Below are 20,453 nucleotides of genomic sequence, written 5' to 3' on the forward strand. Positions count from 1 at the left end.
TATGAGGAGGAAAGGGACCAAATAATTACAGTGAGGCACATGGGCTACTAACAGCTTACTACACAACTTACACTGAGTATTACTTTCTTAGCTACAGTATACATATCTCCCTGGCATTTTACATAATTTATGCAGCAGCATACAATATATTTTTGGACTCCCCTTGTTGTGCTGTGCTCACTTGAACAGGAAAGTAATTCTCTGGATTTATGGTGCTTTCAAGACAACTGGAAACTCAGAAAAAACAAGGTTAAATCATGGCATCAGTGATCTTCAGGTCGGAGCTCTAGAAATAGGCCTGAGTTCCCGACTTGGAATTCAGAGTTGGATCACCGTTCAAAACATATTTTCCCAGTCGGAGCTTGTTTTTTCCGAGTTCCCAGTTGTCTTGAACTCACTGAAGTCTGAGATTTCTGCAGAAGTCATGCTGGATTGACGGCATGGCCAATTTATTCAACCTTTTCTTACCCATGGTGTTGAATGTTTATCCATTTAAGCTTGGAATAGAGACCCTTAAACCCAGACTTGGACCACACACCCTCTCCACTGATGAATAGCAGGCTAGTGATTGCTTTGCAATGCTTGCAGTTAGCCACTGATTCCTTCCAAACCACTCATTGTTGAATTTGCAATTTCCAATGTTGGATTGAAAAGGATTTTCCAGTAGATTGTTGACGTGATTCATGATGATGACTGCTTGTCTATCTTGCTAGGTAAGATTTTGAAAGTATGATGTTGACATGATCGGTCCAATCAAAGCTACGGTAGATATAATGTGATTTTGGGGTGGCAGGTATTGTAGTGGTTAGAGCGTTGGGACAGTAATCAAAAAGTTGCTGGATCGAATCCCCGAGCTGACTAGGTAAAAATCTGTCGTTCTGCCCTGAACAAGGCAGTTCCCTGGTAGGCTGTCATTGTAAACAAGAATTTGTTGTTAACTGACTTGCCTAGTTAAATGTAAAAACTTCCATATAATTTTATCTGTAGCCAATGACCTTGAGCCTTCTTGGATGGGCATTTCTGATTTAACTCTATGGCAGCACCCAAGGGGCTTGAATATTTGAGCTATCCCCGTAGATGTTGCGGTGACGTAGTGTCCCCATGAGTGTCAGAACACTGAGGCAATCATGGCGCAACTAAAGAACATTACCAACCCCTATGCTCTGTATTTTCCGCTGGCTGTCCCACCACGGAAAGCACCGAGCTAGGCTAAAACACCTGCATTTTGGAGCTGCCTTATTCAAAAAAGCAAAACAGAGACCATGTTTGTATGTGGCTTTATTAACTAAAAAAAATATATATACATTGGTTGCAAACTGGTATGTGACACGTATTAATGCCAAAATACCATCCAAAACAGGCACAAAAAAGTATCTATATATTTTTTTAGCTAAACAGGGGGGGCTCAAAACAGGTCGGTCTCTGCCCCACCGGCCCTGAATGACGGGTCGCCACTGCCGGTCCAGATGTTTTAGATAGAGATAACTTGGAGATAGAGATAACTTAGGGAGCTAAATATATTCACCTGTGGGCCCAATTTGGCCTGCGGGCTGCCTGTTGGGGAACCCTGGCCTACAGGGAGGAGGTGAGAGCCCTGGTGGATTGGTGCCAGGAAAATAACCTCTTTCTCAATGTCAATAAAATGAAGGAGCTGATCATGGACTACAGGAAACGGCAGAGAGAGCACGCCCCCATCCACACCGAAGCGAGCCACAGTGGAGATGGTCAAAAGCTTCAAGTTCCTCTGCGTGCACATCACTGAGGACCTGAAATGGTCCCTTCACACTGACAGCTTGGTGAAGAAGGCGCAACAGCGCTTCTTCAACTTCAGGAGGCTGAAGAAATTTGGCTTGGCCCCTAAGACCCTCAGGAACTTATACAGATGCACCATCAAGAGCAGCCTGTTCACCCCACTAACATCTAGAAGACGGAGACAGTACAGGGGCATCAAAGCTGGAACCGAGAAACTCATAAACAACGTCTATCTTCAGGCCATATTCCACAAAAATATTAACGCAACATGCAACAATTTCAAAGATTTGACTGAGTTACTAGTTCATATAAGGAAATCAGTCATTTGTAATAAATTCATTAGGCCCTTATCTATGGATTTCACATGACTGGGAGTACATGGTCTGCAGTTGTGAGTCCGGTTGGACCCACTACCAAATTCCCCAAAACAATGTTATGGTAGAGAACTAAACATTTAATTATCTGGCAACAGCTCTGGTGGACATTCTTGTGGTCAGCATACCAATTGCAAGCTCCCTCAAAACTTGAGACATCTGTGGCATTGTGTTGTGTGACAAAACTGCACATTTTACAGTGGCCTTTCTATTGTCCCCAGCACAAGGTGCACATGTGTAATGATCATGCTGTTTAATCATTTTATTGATATGCCACACCTTTCAGGTGGATGGATTATCTTGACCAAGGAGAAATGCTCACTAACAGGGATGTAAACAAATTTGTGCACAACATTTCAGAGAAATAAGCTTTTTTGTGTGTATGAAACATTTCTGGAATTTTTTATTTCAACTCATGAAACATTGGACCAACACTTTACATCTTGCGTTTATATTTTTGTTCAGTGTAGTAGGTGCCAGGCGCACCGGTTTGTGTCAAGAACCGTTTCCCGCTTGTATAACGAATGGTCCACCACCCAAAAGGCTCCCGAGTGGCGCAGAGCTCTAAGGCACTGCATCGTAATGCTAGCGGCGTCACCACAGACAACCTGGTTCAAAACCAGGCTGTTTCACAACTTGCAGTGATTGGGAGTCCCATATGGCGGCGCACAATTGGCGCTGCATCGTCTGGGTTTGGCTGGTGTAGGCTGTCATTGTAAATAAGAATTTGTTCTTAACTGACTTGCCTAAAGGTTAAATAAAAAACAGCAAATTTGACACAACGGTGGGAAGCATTAGAGTCAACATGAGCCAGCATCCCTGTGGAATGTATTTAAGCACTATATTCTCGACATAGCTTAATCTATTATTTCTACTACTGGACATAGCATTTTAGTTACACTGTTTATACACACTGCATATTTATAGATTAATATATATAGATTCTTGACATAGCTCACTCTAATTTATCTACTGCTGTACATACTGTATCATTCTTAGTATATAATGTGTACATTTATCCGGTGTGTATATATATATATATAGATTGCATTTGGATTACTGTTACAGTGCTATTTGGGTTAATTGGATTTGTTCCGACATTTCAGTATCTTTTTTATTTATTTGTATTGTTATTTGTGTACATGTTTGGCATTTTACTGCATTGTTATGAGCTAGTAACAAGCATTTAGCTGCACCTGCTATAACATCTGCTAAACTGTGTACACGACCAATAAACTTTTATTCGATTTTTCAGTCAATGTTGCACATCCATTCATGCCAAAGTGAGTTTAGCCTACCTCCATTGACAGTGAAATAGCGGGAAAAAAATAACAATTCATGTTAGGGCGACATCTAATCCCACAAAAGTTCAAACCCAAATGTTAAACAACATTTATTATACTGTAAATTCATTTCTTTATTTACCCTCTACCATATCCATCTCCCCATAAATGTAATACTTAATCAGCTGCATACGTCCACTCAAGACTGATGACTGATAGATGGACTAAAACGCAGAAGAACATGTTAACTTTACATATATTTATATTTTATCCAATGTTCAACAGCAACTGCAAAACATGTCCATGTAAACTTCAGCGGATGATAACAGTTCTAGAAAGATTTACTCAAATTTGGGGACGTGGCAATTAGTAGCCAATCAGGTGCCCAGGATGAGGTTTCGGACAAAGGGACCACAGCGAAGATTTTACTCAACGTAAATACATTCTCTAAAACACGATTGGTTTAAACACTACAACGCTTTTCGTGTAAGCCAATCAAACTCGAATGCGATGAATAAACGTTTTATTATGGAACTTTAGGTCATCGTCCAAATGTGCCTTTTTGCTGAAGTGGACCAATCAAAGCTCGTAAAGGCTCATATTTGTAATCTCATTGGATCTCCTTTAAGAAGGAAGGAGGACGATGCTAGGGTGTGTTTATTAAACTGTTGGCTTGTGAAACAGAGATAGTGTAGATATTGTGTCTGGAATCATCAGGCAGGCAGGTAGGTAGGTAATACAATGATATTACTTCTCTTACAAGCTAATATTGATAGTGTTACTTTGTATGATCAGCTAACCCTAAACGGTAGGATATGCATATTCAGGCACATTCCAATAGTCTGACAAGAGAGCTAGCGGCTAGCAGGCGATCTTATTATGATGAAGTGACTGAAGACAAAATATCTTACATTACAGTCAACAATTCTGTTTTATTGTTCCACATTTGGTAATGTAGCGAAATGTGACATATTAAATAAACAGTGTATTCCGTGTGTGAATGGTGTATACGTTGATACATGTATGTTAACAATCTGTGCCAATATTTGTGTTCAGAAAGCCAAACGCTACATTCTTTCCACTTTACCGTTATAGTGAGCAATTTTGTTATTGTGTTCCCCTGATCTGCATTCAAGTACTGTTAACTATATAAAACCTCAATGTTACAAATACCACATCATGACATTATGAATGCCCTGCAGACATGTATTTTGCTTTCCTGCCTGACTCATCTGTCCTATCCTGTCTACAGGACTATCTCTTTTCTTCCATTTTAAATGTCCTATCACAAGTCTATGCTGGCATGCTGCCAGCAGCAACAGTTTAATAAACAACCAACAGTTGAATATGTGAAACAAGTACTGTAACACCATAATGTCAAAGAGCCTGTCAATGAAGCAAAGCTAGACATGTTTAAATTCTGAAAGACTTGGAACAGCCCTAATGAGCAGCAGATGTGATGTTAACACTCTGGAGGAGGTGTCTTTAATCTTGCTCTCTCTCTCTCTCTCTCTCGCTCTCTCTCTCTCTTGCTCTCTCTCTCTCGCGCTCTCTCTCTCTCTCTCGCGCTCTCTCATAGGATGGAGATCAGGCCGTTGCTCATGTGCTTTGCCCTCTGCGTGGTCTATGCCACCAGTAAACCCACCGAGAAAAAGGAACGCATTCACCACGATGCACCTCTCAGCAGCCGCGAGCACGACGATGCTCAGGGCTTCGACTACGACCACGATGCCTTCCTGGGACAAAAGGAGGCCAAATCTTTTGACGACCTCAGCCCAGAGGAGAGCAAGCGCAGGCTAGGGTGAGTAGGCTCAAGTCTCTGCCTGGCTGCGTCTCAGTTGTCCAATGTGGCCACCATTCCTCGGCTCGGCTGTGTATTAATAGTATCAAGTTGAGGGTAGGGCTGTGACAGTAATTGCATAACGGTGTAACTGACGATTATGGATGAAGAGCGTCATGAAAATAAAACCGTCAAAACCGTTTAAATAGGCCTACATTAATTTTAGGATTTAAAAAATGGTATTAATATTATTTTCATGTAGATAAACTTGACCTAATAGCGGGAGTGTTTACTAATGATTATAAGCAAATGTTTTGTTAACTTAGTTTGTCTATTAAACTTTCTACATCTCCTCCTCTTTACAGCTTTCCTTTGCTTGAGCAGCTAATTGCTTGTAAAGCGGGATGTAGAGTGCTATAGGCTATGGCACTTCAGTTAAAACATTGTGTGATGTATGGACTTTCTTTTATACAATACACGTTTTCGTTGCTTGCTAGTAAATAAATCTGTCTTCCTTAAAAAGAAAGTTTAGTTTTTTCTGACTATTCATTAATTATTAAACAGCTGTCGGCAAGGTCGTTCTGGCTCTGAGGCCTATAATGCGCTAATGTTGTGTCAAATGGACAATTCGCTGAGCCTCTCCAACCTGGCATGGTATAATTTGATACAGGATCTTTTTTTATGTTATAAACAAATCGACGCTGATCAACCCCGGTTCTGGCTGATATGCTGCCCCAAGCTAGACCCCAAAAATTGCTGTCCTCCTATCCCCGCAAAGTAGAATAGTAGCCTAGGCTCGCAATGCACTTTTAGGAATGCCTATGTGGTAGGATACCGTTTGTAAAACAGGAAATTTACCATTAATTCCTGTCATCTGGTTACATTCATTTCTGTTAATGCATGTATTAATGACAGTATTTTACCATTCTCATTCTCGTTGTTTGCTGTCAGGACCCGGTAACGAACTCGGGTCTCCGGTGTGAGAAACAGTCACTTAGTAAACTGAGCCACGAATAGTCGGCAGAACCCAGAAGATGAGGCAGACACAGCAGTACTAGAGATGGTGGTTTAATAAAGTAAAAAGGAAAAGATCTTCAGGCAAAAAATATAAATCCACAACGTCAAAAGTAATTCCAAGAGAAAACATGTATATCCTCCAAGACACAAGGAAAAATCCACAAAGTAGTAAGAACAGCAGGGAAAAAACAAACCTCAAAAGAATAATCAAAAATAAACAAGAACAAAACCAGAGTACCTCAAGAATATCCAACTAGAGAAACAAATGTTCACAGCATGGCTGGGGCTGGGTGCTAACATACAAACACAGAGCAAAAACTGAGGAACACTAAGGGTTTAAATACTTTCAAGGGAAATGAGACACAGGTGCAACTAATAACTGGAACAAGGGAAAAAACAAAAGGGTCAAAAAAGCACAATGGGGGCATCTAGTGACCAAAACTTGAACAATCCTGGCCAAATCCTGACAGTTTGCACAGTTCAAAACCCGCTACACTTGTGATAAACAAGGTTTGGTTTATTTCATATCATCATTTACGCGCTCCATGTGAGCAATGAGCATGTGTCTGGTTTCTCTGACCTGTTAATGTTGACGGAGCACGCGCCTGAACACGCACAGAAGTACCTGGCCTGCTTTTCGCAAATGTCAAAAGTAGGAAAGTGCCCAGCTGGGCTTCTAAGTCATATTTTCTTCACCTCACATAGTAAGTCAACGAAGTCCATTATAGTTGTTCCTCACAGTATTTGAAAAATCTTTCCAACACTCTCCCCCTCGATAATCAACGTTACTGATAAATAGGCTATGGACATGTTGCGTGTATTTGTTTCTATTTTAATGATGGTCAATTTCATCTTTATTCTATAGCATAGCTGTCCCCTTCATACTTTCATTGTCAATTAATTATCTTCCAACCTACTCTCAGGAAAGCCTAAGGTAGGCCTAGGTTTTTTATTATGTTTTAGTGAAAGGATAAATATTTGCTCTTGTGTCTGACATACAGTTCGCTGGTGGTTTTGATTGATGGATGCTTTTATGGGGGTGTGCGTGTGTGAGTTCGCTGATTCTCTCTATAGGCCAAAATGTCCATTCAGAAAGTTTCCTAAAGTAGCCTATCTGAACTAGGGCTGCAAATAACTGTCGGTCTCACGGTAATTGACCGTTAATTAACATAAACACATTTAGCATCTCCTGGCTTCCACTCATAGTCTACAAGCCACTGATGCAGACCTTTGGAACATCTACATTTTAAAAAGTCTAATAAATCCATTATTTATTTTAGACAGGTCTAAAGAAGCATGATATGAAGAAAATGTAGTCTATTTCAGAATAACAGAATAGCATATCATGTCCTTATGTTAGGCCCTGATATGGCTATGCCAAATGGCTGAGGGCTACACTAGTTCATATGCAGAAAAGATTTGCTTAGCATTCCGTGGCATTATTTTATAGTATGAAGAATACATTGTGAACAAAACTGAATAAAATAGAAAGGATATTTTCTCCAAACGATTTGAGGGAGTGCGCGCACATGCGGTTATTCTATGTTGAGTGGTTAACAAAGAAATAGGTATTCCTAAATGCTTAATTTTGAGTTATTTATGTATCTTTAGTTGTTCTACAAACGTTGGACTGTATGTTTTGAGGTATCCAATTGGTAGTTAAAGTCTTGTCTCATCGCTGCCACTCCCGTACGGAGAGTCGAAGGTCGAGAGCCGTGCGTCCCCCGAAAAACAACCAAACCAAGCCGCACTGCTTCTTGACACAATGCCCACTTAACCCGGAAGCCAGCTGCACCAATGTGTCAGAGGAAACACTGTACACCTGGCGACCGTGTCAGCATGCACTGTGCCCAGCCCGCCACAGGAGTCATTATTTCACGATGGGACAAGGACATCCCTGCCGGCCAAACCCTCCCCTAACTTGGACGACGCTGGGCCAATTGTGCGCCGCACCATGGGTCTCCCAGTCGCAGCCTGGACTCAAACCCAGAACCTCTAGTGGCACAGCTAGCACTGCGATGCAGTCCCTTCGACCACTGCGCCACTCAGGAAGCCCCGACATGATGTGACTTTAATGATGATTTGAAAAAAGTTGCTTGAAACACATGAGCTCTGCTTAGTTTTTTTGCGCAGGCTGTACACACTGTATCAGTCACTCATTCACAATTTGACAAGTATTTGATAATGCCTAGAATTTCACGGCAGCATCCCCTTTGTGTGGCCATAATGCACCCCCAAAAAATCCATGCCTTTTGCGGCCAGTGGCCATTGTTCCCTTCTCCCTGAGTGCTGCGTGCTCCATCACGTGATCCGGTCTTTCTTACAGGCTACAAGTGAAGACAGAACAGCAAAAGCACGAACAGCAAAAGCACTAGCCAATGTCAATCTACTATTCCCAAAGTTCGACCTATTCTATTCTGTGCTAGAAATATTCTGTGCTTTTATTATAAAGGTGCATTTTTATGGTGAAAATTATCTTCCCCAAACTTGAAACTCACTCGCTGCTTATGTATGCCAGTTAGGCTCTACACCCCTTGTAATGTGCTTGATTTTAGAAGTTATTTGGCCACTTTAGTTGTGATACAAACCTTATTAAAACATATAGGCCTATGGGCTAGGCTAGATGAGGTGTGTGACTATGACTCGAAAAAGTCGCCCAAAAAATGGCAACGCTAACTAGCTAGCCATTTCACATCCGTTACACTCACCCCCCTTTCGACCTCCTCCTTTTCCGCAGCAACCAGTGATCCGGGTCAACAGCATCAATGTAACAGTATAACTTTAGACCGTCCCCTCGCCCCGACCCGGGCGCGAACCAGGGACCCTCTGCACACATCAACAACGGTCGCCCACGAAGCATCGTTACCCATCGCTCCACAAAGGCCGTGGCCCTTGTAGAGCAAGGGGAACCACTACTTCTAGGTTTCAGAGCAAGTGACGTAACCGACTGAAAGGCTGCTAGCGCGCACCACCGCTAACTAGCTAGCCATTTCACATCCGTTACACTGGGCATCATTCACAAGTGAAAAGCTAATATTGTCACCCATCAGACTATTCTTGATTTAATCTTGTCTTTACATATACTAAATAATATATGTGTGAAATTTGTTTTTGTTTTGATTTAGAATGGACCATTATCATGCACCTGTATCGAAACAGGGTCACTTGAAAAAATACATGTCATCTATGCACTTAAATAGCGAATGGAGGACGCTTGTCCCCGTGGTTTATTTTCATGCCAGCCAGGTAGGCTATACTCCTGTTATAAATATAAGCAATGTGCTTAATATTAGGAAAGTTGAGAAATAAATATAGTAGGCCTAGCCTATAGAAAGCTGATCCTCCTATTTTTAGTAGAGGCCCTCACTCTGTTTTCTCGCAAAATTGCATAGCCTATTAAAATATTGTGCAACATGAGCTCATGGGCTCTCATGAAGTGTTTGATTAGATTTTCGAATTCATTTGCATTGATGTCAGAGTGATTTGCGGGACAATAGAGTGTTGAGTACCAGGCAGCTGGCAAGTTTGGTAGGCTACTAATGACCATCAGCAGCATCAGAGCTTGGAGAAGCCAATTTACCATGACTAAATGGTCACGTGGAATTTGACTGCCTTCATGACTCGTGACTACCGGTGTGACGGTAATACGGTCACCGCAACAGCCCTAGTCTGGACTCCATTTCTTTAATAAGAATCAAGCGCTCCTGTCGTGATGTAATCTTGTAAAAGGCCTCTTTTTTATTTCTGTCATTATGGCGTCCTCTCGTTGAAGAAAATAGGACAAGGAAGGCATATCTTTATTTTGACTCCATTAATGTTGTGTGAATACGTAAATGCGACAGATCCTCTCCAACCTGGCATCTCTTCGTTTTAATTTTTTTAAATAAAAAATATATATTCTGGTGACAAAAATTAACATTGTTTTTACAGTACCAGTCAAAGTTTGGACACACCTACTCATTCAAGAGATTTTCTTTATTTTTACTATTTCCTACATTGCAGAATAATAGTGAAGACATCAAAACTATGAAATAACACATGGAATCATGTAGTAACCAAAAAAAAGTGTTCAACATATCAAAATATATTTTATATTTGAGATTCTTCAAAGTAGCCACCCTTTGCCTTGATGACAACTTTGCACACTCTTGGCATTCTCTCAACCAGCTTCCCCTGGAATGCTTTTCCAACAGTCTTGAAGGAGTTCGCACATATGCTGAGCACTTGTTGGCTGCTTTTCCTTCACTCCGCATTCAAACTCATCCCAAACCATCTCAATTGGGTTGAGGTTGGGTGATTGTGGAGTCCAGATCATCTGATGCAGCACTCCATCACTCTCCTCCTTGGTCAAATAGCCCTTACACAGCCTGGAGGTATGTTGAGTCATTGTCCTGTTGAAAAACAAATGATGGCCCCACAAAGCGCAAACCAGATGGGATGGCGTACCGCTGCAGAATGCTGTGGTAGGCATGCTGGTTAAGTGTGCCTTGAATTCTAAATAAATCACAGACAGTGTCACCAGCAAAGCACCCCCACACCATCACACCTCCTCACACCTTCTACGCTTCAGCCGGCTTGTCCAGCGCTCATGCCTCGGCCGGCTCGTCAGGCTCGCCCAGGTGGCGCCCCTAGAATTCTAAAATTCTTTCTAATTGCATAGCATCTCCAGATTGTAAGTTGAAGATACATATTTTTACTGAAAGTATTACGTTGTTGATTGTTTGACTATGGCTTTCCAAATCTCCCAACAGTACTATTTGTAGGATTCATTTCGGATAAATGTGATTTTTCAGCCATTCCTGAACCTGTGACCAGAAACAAGCTACATAGCTGCAATACCAAAATAAGTGATCGAATGATTCTGCCTCTTCGTAGCACAAGAGACAGAATCATTTGTTTCTTAATTTGTTGATTCATATAAGTAATAACCTGAATAATAATAATAATGAAATGCCATGATAATAACAATGTGTAATGGCTTGTTTCAAGTAGGCTTTTATTAAGAAGCATATCCATGTAAACAAGTGTACAAACAAAGTTGTGATCTCTCTTTTTTTGACCGCTTATCCCTTGAACGGTTATGTCGGTGACCGTGTACATTGGCCTTGCCAATTACCGTTACCTCAAATTCCAAGACTGTCATAGCCCTAGTTGAGGAGCCAATCAGAGACTGTTCATGTAGTTTGCTACCTACAAGTTACCCGTATGTTAACGTGGCAGAGTAATATAAATGTAAAAGTACTTATTGCAATGTAAAACTAAGGCTGTCACTCATACAAGGAAGTATGTCCTCTTTTCAGTAAAAGTTAATCAACGTATAGACTTGTTTGCCAGTAAATGGAGAGGAGGTAGAATTCCCCCTTTCCCATCATCAGATTCAAAGAACAGGCTGTCAATTTCACGTAGACTGTACTAGATCTTGGTGTTGACTGTTATTATATTGGTATAGTAAATATAGTTTGTCCTCTTTTGAACTACATTTTTCATTTTTTAACAGTCTCTCTCTCTCGCTCTTCCCCTTTCTGATACAGTGTGATTGTAGAGAAGATTGATGGGGACAGTGATGGTTTTGTCACTGAGGTGGAGCTGAGAGCTTGGATTAAGAAGGCTCAGAAGAAGTACATCTATGAGAACGTGGACCGCCAATGGAAGGACTTTGATGTCAACAATGACGGCATGATCTCCTGGGAGGAATACAGGAACGTAACTTATGGTACCTATCTGGGTAAGAAGGGCATGACGTGAGCATGCATGAGCATGAGCCCGGGAAATGCAATTGGTCCAAAACATAAATGTGTTGGTTATGATTGGTTGGATAATTGCAGGGCCTTTAGTATTAGTTTCACTGATTGGTTGATTTACCGTATCAATTCAGGTCAGGGTGTATCACGTGTGATTAACTAGAGATCATAGCCACTTCCCTTTGACCCCACAGATGACCCGGAACCAGATGATGGCTACAACTACCAGCACATGATGGCGAGGGACGAGAGGCGTTTCAAAATGGCCGACCAGAACGGAGACCAGATCGCCAACAAAGAGGAGTTCACCGCCTTCCTACACCCAGAGGAGTACGACCACATGAAGGGCATAGTGGTGTTGGTATGTGTGTTTTATTCTCTGTGTTCGTTAGATTAAAAGGTATTTGTAAAAAATGAAACACAGGACCAGCGTTCACCGGTCGGCTCCCTAACCATCCTCCTCTTTCTCCTTGCTTACCCCACAGGAAACCATGGAGGACATTGATAAGAATGGTGATGGTTTCATTGACCTGAATGAATACATAGGTAAGGACTGAAGTGGACAGACTGTGAGTATACAAAACATTATGAACACCTGCTCTTTCCATGACACAGACTGACCAGGTGAATCCAGGGGAAAGCTATGATCCCTTAAATCAAATGTTATTTATCACATGTGCCGACTACAACTGGTGTAGACTTTACAGTGAAATGCTTGCTTTACGAACCTTTCCCAATGATGCAGAGTTTTAAAAAATATTAGGAAAAATGTAATGGTAACTAACACAATAGAATACACAAGAATGGAGCTATATACGGGGAGTACCAGTACCTGATCAATGTGCAGAGGTACAAGGTACTTGAAGTAGATATGTACATGAAGGCAGGGTAAAGTGACTAGGCCTTATTGATGGCACTTGTTAAATCCACTTAACTCAGTGTAAATGAAGGGGAGGAGACAGGTTAAAGAAGGATTTATAAGCCTTGAGACAATTGAGACATGGATTGTGTATGTGTGCCATTCAGAGGGTGAATGGGAAAGACAAAAGATGTATGTGCCTTTGAACAGGGTATGGTAGTAGGTGCCAGGCGCTCCGGTTTGTTTTAAGAACTGCAACACTGCTGGGTTTTTCACGCTTAACAGTTTCCTGTGTGTATCAGGAGTGGTCCACCACCCAAAGGACATACAGCCAACTTAATACAACTGTGGGAAGCGTTGCAGAAGGCGTTCCTAATGTTTGGTGTACTCAGTGTGTAGTCACTTCATTCTGAGGTCCCCATTCAATAGATGTACAATATTGATGTTTCTACCTCCCCCTCTCCTTCGTTTCCTAGGTGACATGTACAACCATGAAGATGAGATGGAGGAGCCAGACTGGGTTGCGACGGAGCGCGAGCAATTCTCAGAGTTCCGGGACAAGAACAAAGACGGGAAGATGGATCGGGAGGAGACTATGGACTGGATCCTTCCTTCAGACTACGACCACGCAGAGGCCGAGGCCAAACACCTCGTCTACGAGTCGGACTCAAACAAAGTGAGACAATCGCTCTCTCTCTGTCTCTCTCTCTCTCTCTCTCTCTCTCTCTCTCTCTCTCTCTCTCTCTCCCTCTCTCTCTCTCTCTCTCTCTCTCTCTCTCTATTGGTTTTCATTCTCTCTTTCTCCCGCTTTCTTTCTTCCACTCACAATGTCTGTGTCTGTTTAAGCATTCTGTTGACTGAATATCCTTTTTGTTTTGATTTCAGGATGGAAAGCTCAGCAAGGAAGAAATCCTGAACAAGTACGACCTGTTTGTAGGAAGTCAAGCAACTGACTTTGGCGAGGCGCTGGTACGGCACGAGGAGTTTTAGACGATTTAGTTCTAGCTAGATAAAACAGTTTTAAACTTGGTTTGATTTTTATTTTGTACGAAACCTATTCATACATTGTCTCCAATTTAGTTTGTGGTTGATAGCACCTAATAGTTATGTGTGTTTTATATATACTGACTTCCCATCCCAACACTTCATTTTATTGTTCTGTTACGTACATAGGTAGTTTAGATTGGTCATTGTTTTTGCCTTGGTTTGAAATATGATGATATACTCACAAGCACTGAATACTCCTTTTGGAGTTGTAATCATTTATAATTCTTCCACCAAACCCTTCATATGTGGGAATGATTTGGTGTTTTTTACAGTCATGTTTTGAATGACACTGATTGTAGTGATAGCCCGTCATTTCTTAGTATAGTTAGTAGATGAGAGATGCTACCCAACATTAGCCTCCTACATTTCCTTTTACCCAGTGTGTGCCTTCTCTGAGTAGTCTTTTGGGAGCTCAACCAATGAAACTGACACTAAATATCAGTGAATCAGAGGGTCATGGGAACGTGAGTCCACTACAGTGAAATCATCCCTCACCCTGCTCTGTTTCTCCATAAACACTCTCTTTGACCCCCTTTTCTTCATATGTACTGTATTTGTCTATCATGACTAGGGCCATTATTACATGATTAGGGCCGTTATTATTAGCAGTTCATCACTGCTTCTGTAGCCTTCTCTGCTGTCAATCACTGCCTCTCAACAGTCTACAGTGGTTTCCTCTCCTTGCCTCCATCTGCATTGGTCTAGAAACAAATGATAGGTGGAAGAAATATGTTAGATGACCAATGTGAAACAAGAAAAGGAAACCATTTTGGACTATTGAGTAGCAGCACAAGTGTGAGATCGCATCTGTTGTTCTGTTGGTTAGAAATAAGAGCGGTTGTACTTCCATCCTATGGGGCATGCTGAACTGAAAGGTTGGTGCATTGCAGCGTTGTTACTGAATTACGCTTGCTCAAAGTTCAATTAAGATTAAGTATTTACATACTCAGCAAGTGTTTATTTTCTGAATTTATGTACAGAATGTATGGACATTCATATTTTGGATTAAATACTGTACTTTTGATTCCACAGCCCATTTCTCAATAAAAAAAACGAATTGAGTAAACTTATTTGTTCAAGTTTGAGCCTCAAAGCACATCTTCTTTTAACAGTTTGTAAGTCTGGTTGTGTTTGTGTTAATGATTTTGTTAAGACATCCAATAAATGGTGAGCGTGGTTGAAATAAAACACTGTCCACCACTGTTATAAAAGTGCATCATAATACAATATAAATCTTTATTTACCTTAGATATGTTACAATAAATCAACATGTTGAGTATTTCATCAAGGAGTAGATTCAGTAAACCCTATTTGCCCTGAACTCACATTTTCAATCAAGTGTTAGGGAACCTTAGATGGTTTATTAAATCCACCCCAAGACCCCCCATTCCGGAGATACAAAAATAAAAGTGCTAAAATCATTTTTTTCTTCATTTTTTTCATGCATTGCTATTTTTAGACTGCAGCTTTGGTAAGCTAATATATGCCATCATCAGACAAGTTCGGTCAATATTCAGAATTAAATGTACATGATTCATTACTGTCTTAAACAGGGTGCGATTTGTGGGGGAGAGGAGAGGGAGAGGCGAGAGAGAGAGAGAGAGAGAGGTGGATAGGAGGAAGAGAGAAAGAAAGAGCGCAGGAGAAAATAACCCCCTTCTTTTTGGCTCTCATGGTGTGCTAAGGGGTGTTTCCATTTGAATAAGAAATAAAATGGGCAACAATACCACCACAAACCCTATACAAATCGCACACTGATTATGATAAGAATAATACTATGGAGTTTGGAAAAGTTCTCTGACGGTAGGACCTTCCTGGTATGAAGCAGCGGAGGTAAGGGGTGGTCAGGTCTTGGCTGTTGGGGATGGGCTCCTGATGGACTGAGACCGGCGTCACAGTTTATGCTGTGGAGACCTCAGTCTTGGAGGCTGAAACTGAAGTCTCCTCAATCTGCTTTCCGAACACAGTCTCCATGATGCAGGCGTTAAACTGAGGGAGAAGTAGATGTAGATGACAGACAATGAACATGATAAGGTTGTGTGTCCTGTTCTGACTCACCTCTGATGTGCTTCAGTTCAATGACTGAGTGTGTGTGTGCCACTTTGTTGGTGTATATCTAGGCATTTGGGGGTTATAGACTCACCTGTTTGTTCATGAAGGCATAAATAAGAGGATTGTATACACAGGAGCTTTTAGAGAAGAAAGCAGGGATGGTGACCAGGCGGTAGTCTTTGTCATCGCTTGTTGTATAGGCGAAGTACAAGCCTGCCAAGGCGTAGGGGCCGTAACACAGAATGAAGGAGCACACCATCACGATCACCATCCTGGATACTTCCTTTTCTGCCTTCTGGGTGGAAGCTGACTCAGCCTGCGCAGCTGCCACCTACACACACACACGCGCACACACCGGACAAGCTGGTCACATCTGGGTTCCAAATCATGACTTTACTATACTTTGTTTTCTTCTTTTTTTTTACCCAGAAAGCATTGTACTCACAGCCCGTAGTGCTCCCAGCAGCTGGGAGTAGGAGAAGAAGATGATGGACATGGGCATGAGGAAACAGGTAACAATAAGGAATTTGGTGTAGCTGGCACAGTGGTACTCCTCGTTGTTTGTGTACCAGTCAGGTCCACAGGAGCAGCCCAGACCCTCAGGGATATACCTGTAAAACAAACCCAAGTTACTTCTACTAAAGCCCCACACATTGTCTCTCTGCAGGGTTTCCTCCTTGCCTATATCAATCAGTGACTTATCTATCTTGAAAAGCAGCGAGCGATGCAAACGTTGAAGCCAATTAGTGACATTAATTGCTGCTCAGAACCTTACACGTACAGCAAGACGTATACATGTACTTTTAACTAATTTTAGGATATTTTCCATTTCCCCATTCCCTGTGTGTGCAATGTGAACCAAATAGCCTAATAGTAGCCAAATACAAAGAGTATATATTAATCCAGACTATAACACAGTACGAGATCAAAGTGTTTGTGAGAGGCTGTGGATCAGTACCTGCTCCAGCCGAAGAACGGTGGGGTGGCACATCCGATCCCCATGACCCAGGTGAAGCCGACAGCCGCCAGAGCCTGGTTGTTGTCAAATTTGAAGGTGCCGAAGGGCTTGCAGATGACCACATATCTCTCAAAGGCAAGGACAGCCAGGGACCAAGCTGACACCAACCCTGAGGAAGAGAGAAGAAGCCATCACCATGTTAGGAGATATCAAAGACATCGAACACAAGAACAAGTTTGCATGCAAATAATCAGAAGAGTAAAATGAATCGTTAAAGTACGTGTTTTGTTGTTGTTCTTATGATGATGTTTGAATTTACCTGCTATTGAACCCATGCAAGCTTCCATTGCACACAAGGTGTAACCCAGGAAGTAGTATCCTCTCGCGCTAGAAACGAACACTTGACTCACAGAAAACGTCACAAAGATGAAACCTGCTAACGAGACGTTGACCAGGATGTAGTTCAGCGGTTGTCTCAGCTTCTTGTACTTCACTGTCACCACGAGAATTATAAAGTTTAGGGGTGTTCCAGCAAAGAACACAAAGCCCATGAAAGCAGTCTGCAGGTAGAAAGCCCATATTGGGGCCAGGTGATACTGTGGCCCCTCAAATGGGCTGACCTTAGAGATGTTCTCGTACAGATGGAAGTCCTTTCCCATCTTGGCTCCTCTCTGACTCAGACCACTACCTGTCCGTCCCTTAGATGTGAACTATGATGCTGAAAGGCTCCCTTTTATATGACCATAAACCACTTATAACTGATGTCAGGAACAAGCTTCTCCTGCGGATCTTCCTGATCTTGTAGGTGGATGAATAAACTTTAGGATTAAGCTGCCCCCGTGACCATGACCTGCCAGAAGTGACCTTACTTTGTTGGGCGCAGTAATCCATCTTAAAGAGCCAGTGAGAAAGAATACAATTTAGAAGAAGAATTGAACTTATAGCAATTCTTTGTTGGTGGGAACAGTGCTAGGATAGAAAGCATTGCCATACTTCTGGAGTTTGTAATGTATATCACTGATTTAAGCTAGGCTGTATTGGCTGCTCTTATGAGGTGGTAACTGCCTTATCCAGTTCCTATTAATCCCTGATGGACATTAACCTTACTCCGAACATAACCTAGGGGGGGAAGGGGATGTGGTGAACAGTGGTAGAAAGAAGAAGCTGACTGGGCAGTGGCACTCACCTCCACAATGTTTGGAATCTCCACTTTAACAATTCATTATTGTTTAGTGCTAATTCATCAACCAATGAATTAATTCATTATAGATTCTAAGCAAACATAGAGAGCCAACATAGAGAGCTTTGCTCTTGTTGTATACCTGTCTACAGTACAGGGAAGCTCTAGCACACTGAGCACTGTGAAAGACTGTTTACGTTTCAACAAATTTTTCAATCTTACATTTACAAGTCACACTGTAAAATTAGAAAGTCTCAAAACACCATGATTGTGTAATGAAACCATGAAAAGTAATGCACGTAAACTGAGATTTGGTGTTTGGAGGGTGTTTGAATGTAAACCCAATGTAAGTGTTGTAGTACACCGAATGTGTTTTAAAACCAAAATGAAGTACTCTGAAACACCTAAAGTGGTTGTTCAACCTTAATTTTGGTGTTTTTAAGAGAGTGTTGCGCAAAAAAAAACATGTTGGACTTTCAGTGCATGTAAAAGGCAGCACCAAAACACAAAAACTGTGTTTCTCATACAATCAATGGTTTAGAAATGGACATGGTTTATAGCTTATATATTGATTGATGATAAGGGACTATGAATAATATTTTTTGTGGAATTCCATCTTTATTTTTTCAATGCTTTATTTAGACAGGTTAGAAACAGGAGGGGCAGTAAGATTGTACATTTCGTTGGAATTTTATCCACTCAACAACACAGCCACACTGTAAGAAATGATTCTGGGGTGAATTGAAATTGACTCCCCCCCCAAAAAATGTATGCAAGTCATGCAGAGTCTATAGTCTAGCAGTAACACTAAGACACCCCTCTCCCCACCGAAGACTGGGGTTAAATTCCCTGATCCAACCCTTCAATCTTTTTCTCACACTTTTCGGTATCCCCTCTGTCATTTCATAACTGTCTCAATAAAGTGTAAAAATAACCCCAATATATATATATATTTAATTATGCAGTCGTTTAAATGATTTGTTAATTGAATTTGACCAAAATAATGTAAGATTAAATACAATTTAATGTGTTGCTCATAATGTAAGTGTCTTTCATGAGGATTACCAGAGAGAACATTTAGTGACTGAACTCATTGGAAGTGGTTTTAATCAGCTTGCATTTTCTATCTTGCCGCTTGACTATGATTGTGGGTAATTCAATTTTTTTTTACTTCATAATTATTTCACACAATGTTGTATACAAGTTCGATGAAAGAAAAGTATATTTTCATATTAGTATTTAGCTTGTTGTGCCATGAGGTGTAATGGATTATGATGAGCGGATATCAAAACCGTTAGACAAATTGACGTTCATTGAGGACAGCACCGATTTCCACTCTCATGATTGTCAATGGAAGATGCGAGTGCAGAATTCTCAATTCTTGCTGTTCAACTTGCAGTTATGAATGGTGATGTGAACACTGTGCTTGACAATGCCTGCCAAAATGGCAAATTATTAAATACATAAAATTAAGTGATCTAATTTTGCGCTGGACACAACTCAAAACACCAAAATTATGTTTACAACCTTATTCAGTAGGGCTCTCAGTTCCTAGCAAGCTGTTGCACTACTTTTGATTAAGTGGTGTTAAAATACACCATGTCATGTTTCAAAACATTTCAGGATGATGTGTTTCAATAAAGCTTTGTCTCCTTCAAGTTGGTGGCAGCTCAGTTGCCACTATTTTGGGAATTACAAAGCACTTCATTTGAACAGTGCACATTCAGGTCTAAATTAACCTACTGGTATCAAGATGTAGCTTGCATGGAACAAAAAAGGAGTGCCATATAACGAACAGCAGGTAGGTTAGAGAGGTGGGACAGCAACCTGAGGGTTGACAGTTTGAATTCCCAATTTGTACCAAAAAATCTGGCCCTTGAGCAAGGCATTTAACCATTAAACTGCTCATTGGTTTTGACGTGGGACAGAGATTACGGTTTAGAGTTCTAGATAAACCTTGATCGGGTGAAAACAGAAAGCTTACGACTAGCTGGCAGCAAGCCAATTATAGCACCATCAGCCCCCAATACACCCCACCCCCTCGTCCATTCCTCCCTCCCTCCCTCACTGGAAAGGGTGTCTAGTACATTTCTGAGAGTTGTAATCAGGTGAATTCTGATCAACATACCTCACTAACAAAGAATATTTTGTTCACTACTGTGATTCTTCTCTGTGCAAGGACATGGATATTCAGAATGTTTTGTCTATTTGTCCTCTTCACGATATTGTTGCATATGTTGTCTGGTATGGCAGCCGCAGACATTTGATCTGAAAAGTGTCTCAGGCTACTTTCTTCAGTTACTGTTTTTTACTGATAACTCATGAGAGTATGTTGCCTATCGGTGTGTCTGCATTTATTTTAAATTTGTTTAATTTCACCTTTATTTAACCAGGTAAGCCAGTTGAGAAC

At 41.3% G+C, this 20,453-nt stretch overlaps 2 protein-coding genes across 4 annotated transcripts; one reads left to right on the plus strand and one right to left on the minus strand.

Annotated features, from left to right (window-relative positions):
* The first annotated feature begins 4,016 nt into the window (after window positions 1–4,016).
* On the plus strand, window positions 4,017–14,933 carry LOC120032312 (calumenin-A). Of its 3 annotated transcripts, none has more exons than XM_038978346.1 (7): window positions 4,017–4,134; window positions 4,989–5,210; window positions 11,738–11,931; window positions 12,142–12,308; window positions 12,433–12,493; window positions 13,283–13,482; window positions 13,692–14,933. In XM_038978346.1, the coding sequence occupies exons 2-7, from the start codon at window positions 4,990–4,992 to the stop codon at window positions 13,794–13,796; spliced, it is 948 nt and encodes a 315-aa protein (XP_038834274.1). In that variant the 5' UTR covers window positions 4,017–4,134; window position 4,989; the 3' UTR covers window positions 13,797–14,933. The 3 variants fall into 3 exon arrangements, with proteins under 3 accessions (XP_038834274.1, XP_038834275.1, XP_038834273.1); XM_038978347.1 differs by having other exon boundaries at window positions 4,031–4,138; window positions 11,738–11,919; XM_038978345.1 differs by having other exon boundaries at window positions 4,032–4,138.
* An 819-nt stretch (window positions 14,934–15,752) lies between these two features.
* On the minus strand, window positions 15,753–17,522 carry LOC120032311 (putative violet-sensitive opsin). Its single transcript, XM_038978344.1, has 5 exons — window positions 17,183–17,522; window positions 16,864–17,032; window positions 16,351–16,516; window positions 15,997–16,236; window positions 15,753–15,842 (listed from the first exon to the last, which is right to left on the minus strand). Exons 1-5 carry the CDS (start codon window positions 17,520–17,522, stop codon window positions 15,753–15,755), a joined length of 1,005 nt encoding a protein of 334 aa, XP_038834272.1.
* Window positions 17,523–20,453: the final 2,931 nt, after the last annotated feature.

Source organism: Salvelinus namaycush, chromosome 38 (genome assembly GCF_016432855.1).
Source record: "Salvelinus namaycush isolate Seneca chromosome 38, SaNama_1.0, whole genome shotgun sequence".
Lineage (NCBI taxonomy): Eukaryota > Metazoa > Chordata > Actinopteri > Salmoniformes > Salmonidae > Salvelinus > Salvelinus namaycush.